General features: G+C 43.4%; 1 protein-coding gene across 1 annotated transcript; it reads left to right on the plus strand.

Annotated features, from left to right (window-relative positions):
- Positions 1-224: 224 nt before the first annotated feature.
- LOC138955907 (proteinase-activated receptor 2-like) lies at positions 225-1,292 on the plus strand. The gene has a single exon (XM_070327413.1). It carries the CDS (start codon positions 225-227, stop codon positions 1,290-1,292), a length of 1,068 nt encoding a protein of 355 aa, XP_070183514.1.
- The last annotated feature ends 3,845 nt before the right edge of the window (positions 1,293-5,137 follow it).

Below are 5,137 nucleotides of genomic sequence, written 5' to 3' on the forward strand. Positions count from 1 at the left end.
AAACCGTAGAATACGAGACGCTACGTCAGGTATTTGTATTTAAAAAGACGCTTGTCCTCTTTCCTTGACAGCACGTGCTGTATCTCAAAGCCAATGTTGAGGTATACATTGTGCTCTTACCGGGACAAGAAATAACATCTTACTTATTGAAACTTGCCATGGCTGATCCAAGCAGCACGATCGCCCTTCAGCCGACAAGAAACAACATATCAGCCACGTCCACAATGAATCCAGGAGTTGCCGAAAGCAATCATGGCAGAGACGTTTTCTTACCATGGAATAACCCTGACAACATTATATCTTTCGAGGCGTATATGCTGATCGAACACGTTCTGGTGTGCTACGTGAACCCCTCTGTGTTCTTTGTCGGTTTTCCCACCAACATCCTGAACTGTGTGGTGTTCGTCAGACAAGGACTTCGCGACAGGATGAATCTGTGCCTCTTCTGTCTGGCGCTTGTTGACATGTTCTACGTGGTTCTCTATAGCCTGTCTGGATCCCACTGCTGGGTGGGCTTCTTCAGGCCGGACCTGGAGAACTGGTGGAAGTGGTCGGTGCGAAGTAACTTGATAGGGTTTTACCAAGGGTTTCAGTTGTCTTCGGGCTGCCTGACGATGATCATCTCCGTGGAACGGTGCGTGTGTGTCTTCATGCCGCTGAAAGCCAGCACCTTGGTGAAGACTCGCACCATTGGCTTGCTGATCCTCAGTACTGTTTTCGTCGTTCAACTCCTCTGCCTCACCTATTCGCTAAAGATGGACGTGGTGCTGAGGTCCAATCCGTTCACCAACGTGACTGACTACCAGCTCTTTCCTTCTTCGCTTTACTTCAAGCATCAACTGATTTTTGACATCATCCAGGACATCGTCACCAATACCGTCATCCCTTTGTTCACCTTCACCGTCGTGTTCGTCTCGACGATCATCACCGTGGTACAGCTGAAACGGACCATCGCGTGGAGACAGAGTTCATCCAGCAGCCTGCAAGAGAACTCGGCCACGTCGCGGCAGCTGACCCTGGTGAAGACTCTGGTGATCGTGTCCTGCATCTTCATCTTCACGTCTTCTCCTATCGTGGCGCTCAGCACTGGCAGCCTCCTGGAGCCAGAGTTCTTCATCAACCGTCGTTACAACAACCTCTTCTATGTCTCTTACTTACTGTACTCGACCCTGTGTTTGATCAACTCGTCCATCAACTTCTTCGTCTATGTTCACCGGTCCTCCCGGTACAGGGAAGAGCTTCGTGCTCTTCCAGCTTTCAGATCACTGTGCAGGTACGTATGGATGAGGTAGAAGACCTGACCTCAAACACAACGTAGAGCTCATTATGCGTTTCGTACAGCATGGAGAAGCTAAATTCGACGACTCGTATCCTCCCGGAATGGTCCAAAGTGATGAGGTACCGTACATTCAGCAGGGCTCCCCTCACACACTCTACATAGAGGGTCCGGGGACCACCATTTATAATGTTTAGAGGGTCCAAAGCCCCGCTCAGCGTAACTTAAGAGGGTTCCAAACCCACGAGGACTTTAGACAGTTTTGTGAGACCCTCACACAGGCGTTAATTGTCATTTCGGTGAGATTTACTCCGTACGTTATTACGTCCGTACGTTATTACAGATTCGGCAGAAATGTTTACTCATCTTTGAATCTTCAGTCAAGTATACGTTATTGTCTATTTTGTATGGAAACTAGCAGACGATTACATCAGTGCCAATGGTACGCATGATAATGCAAACTTGGTGCGTCCCGGTGTGACGCCGTCATCTTGGCCCCGCCGTCATATTACGATTCTCGGCCTCGTTGATCTTGTATAAACTCCTCACTGAACAAAAAAAACACCCTTCGATAGTACTGATGAGCGACCTTGGGTACCTTACATTCATGGGGTCAAATTTGTCCAACCAAGTTTTTGTATTTAACTTAGAAATTTGATTCATCTTAAAATGTTTCCCTTCTCATTCAAGGGACGTAACCACTCGGTACACGTTTTCGAATAAATCGATTTTGGGGGTGAAATCTATTAAATTTCACCACCAATTTTCTTCACATGCAAGAAACTGACATGCTTTTCGTCCTTAAATAATTTCACTTCATTCATTTTACCAGGAAACAACATTTCAGTCTCGAGTATAAATCGAGGGGGTAATATGACGCCAGGCCAAGATGACGGCGTCACACCGGGACCCGCTCTTTTTAAGATCAGTGCATCGCGGAATCCCCTTCACAAATTCCTAGTGCGTTTTTTCGGTTTCAAATGTGGTGCAGCCAATTTGGTTGGGTATAAATATTCAGAGTTGATCGTAAAACCTGAATTCTGTGGTCGTATGAAATAAAAGCTAAGAAAACGTCAACTTGCCTTTTCCTGGCTAATTGTCTATATTTTCATATCATTTCTTGCGTGATAAATCTATGTCGTTGAATCAGCTTCGCTCCTCTAATTAACCGCGTTTCAGATGTAAATCCCTTTCAAAAACTAATTTGTCACACTTATTTTACAAAATTGTTCCAAACAGAAAACGAGTTAAATTGTAGTTGTTTTGTCTGAGTCAAACAGAGAGAGAGGGAGAAAGAGAGTGACTGTGTGTTTGTGCGCGTGCGAGCATGAATTATGTAAGTATATGTACGTGAGTGTGTGCGTCGGTGCACACATGATAATGTGAGCGTACGTGCACCCGTATGAATGTACTCGCATGCGTGGGTATGGTTATGCATATGATATAGACAACACACACACACACACACACACACACACACACACACACACACACACACACACACACACACACAAGAGCCCAGCCATATTGCTGCTTCTTCTAGCACACGATCGTTTATGTGTGCGTGTGTGTGTTTGCATGCAAATTTGAGATGCTGCGAGAACGCGAACTCGCGCGTGTATGTGTGTCTGTTTGTGGGTCTGTGTGTATGTCTGTGTGTCTGCGCTTGTTTTTGAGTCACAGCTTCCAGCTCTGTGCACGCATGTCAGCGTTTGTTGGATCGACTGGTGTAAGTATAGCATGAAGTCGTTTTCTTCTGAAGTTGTCACGAGTTGACAGGTCGTGTTATGTTGTCAATATTCTGGAAACAGTATGGTATTGAATTGTTAGGTAAACTGGGGAAACCTGTCATTTCTGACACTTCTCTACGTTAAGTGAACAACTATCAAATCGAATGTTTGCAAACGACTGCCGAAGAGACTGGGGAGGCATTTTGAAGCGTGGAATTCTGATTCAGTTTGTTAAAGGACCAGACCACGCTGTTTTAAAGGTTATTAGAACCACTAACCGATGACTGAAGGTTAGAGAAATGCACCTAAAGATTCCAAAAATGTAAAGAAATTCACCGATTCGTAGCTTAATCATTGTGATTTAATTAAAAACGTTCCGCCAAATTCGTCTGCTAAACGAGACTTCGAAATGGCCGCCAGTAGACGAGAACCGGCTGTGACGTCACTTAGTGTTTGGAAACCGAAAGTTACAGCTTACGCTCAAGTGGGCGTTTGCCTAAATCGAGCATCAACAGCACGCCGAAGGAATGCGCACGGCTGCTGATAGCTATGAAGTATAGAAAAAAGGTTCAGGCATCAGTTGTCACCTTTTTCCGATGGGCTTTCAACTTCTGCAGCAAGACTGATTAACTGGAAACGGCCAACACGATGTTGTGTGTTTCGCGACACTTTCTTCCAATGCGAACGCAGTTAAGCCGGCAAGAAAACCTGGCACACACAAAACAGCTGTTGCCTAACGCAGTTCCAGTTCCGACAATTGTTGACCACTCACAGGAGGTCAGAAACCGGATACCAATGTCATCAGAACGATCTGCTTTCACTAAACGCAGACGAAAGGAAGTGAGTACATGTATACTGAATGTGTTCTGTAAGGGATAGGGGTTCAGTGTCACTGGGCGTTTTTGTCAGACTGACAGTATTTGTAGTGGAATGGCATCTGTTCCTAATTTTAAGCACATGTGTTAAGATTACAGATTAAAACATATATATCTGTTACTATATGTCCGTCCCCATGCACCCACCTTAAAGTTCCCTCTCTCTCTCCCTCTTTTACACTCACCTGGGTAATCGATGAGTCTCAGGTTTAATCAGTGTCCGTCCATATACACATAGACATTCACACAAACACACACACGTTGTTATAGTTGTTATCTAATTCAGTGTTGTATTAAATAGATAAAGAAATCGTTAATACAGCAAGCTTGCATGAATAATTTGCTGTTGTCCTTTTTTTCAGATCAGGTTCTGTAATACAGTAATTATAATTAATACAAGTACAAATTCATGTTTGCAGTCATACTCATAGTGTGTGAGTGTGTGTGTGTGTGTGTGTGTGTGTGTGTGTGTGTGTGTGTGTGTGTGTGTGTGTGTGAAAAGCACTTTGATACTTAAAACATCTGTGTTATTTGATTTTATTACAAAACTGCAGTCAGAATATTAAGCAGACCTATTCCAACAATACATTTTGATCAGCAGTAAATGTAATGTCAAATTATGAACAACAATCATGTGAGCAGATATATCTAACAGAAACACATAGTCTAGCAAAATAATACAACCAAGTACATGTGTGGACATCATCATCCACATAAAAAAATTGATTGTAGGAAGAGCACTCTGTGTTATTACCACTGCTTCAGTCAAACTGCCAGTTCAACTTTATCTCTGTGGGTTGTTTTTTTTCTCTCAGAGTAACATGGGGAAAAAAACCTTTAAAAAAGAAAGTATGAAAGAATGATGCCCTTTCTCCGGTGAAAGTTCTGCTGATTGTGGTAACTTTTTTTTCTGTCTAAAACAGGCATCAGGTTAACTGAACGAGCTGTTTGAGGGGGTGGTGATCCTAACACTGGCCTATGGCAACACTGGTCTATGGCAGCTACAACAAAGCTCTGCATACACAGCAAGACTACAATGCAACAGTGCCCAGACTTTGACTGCTACAGGCTGCTTTCCCATGCAAAGTACAAATGCAAGTGTCCATAAACCAGGGTTTAATACAAAGTCATGTAGTATGTGAGTGAGTTCTGATGAAAAAGTGATTGTGTTGTAATATTGGTTATTACTGAGTGTTGATGTTACAATGATTACATTATAAAAACAACAACAGAACAATGTGAAGAGCAAACTTCTT

The sequence above is a fragment of the Littorina saxatilis genome, unplaced genomic scaffold (genome assembly GCF_037325665.1).
Source record: "Littorina saxatilis isolate snail1 unplaced genomic scaffold, US_GU_Lsax_2.0 scaffold_3501, whole genome shotgun sequence".
Lineage (NCBI taxonomy): Eukaryota > Metazoa > Mollusca > Gastropoda > Littorinimorpha > Littorinidae > Littorina > Littorina saxatilis.

Coding starts and splice junctions, on each gene's coding strand:
- LOC138955907 (XM_070327413.1), top strand. CDS start 225: ATGAATCCAGGAGTTGCCGAAAGCAATCATGGCAGAGACGTTTTCTTA.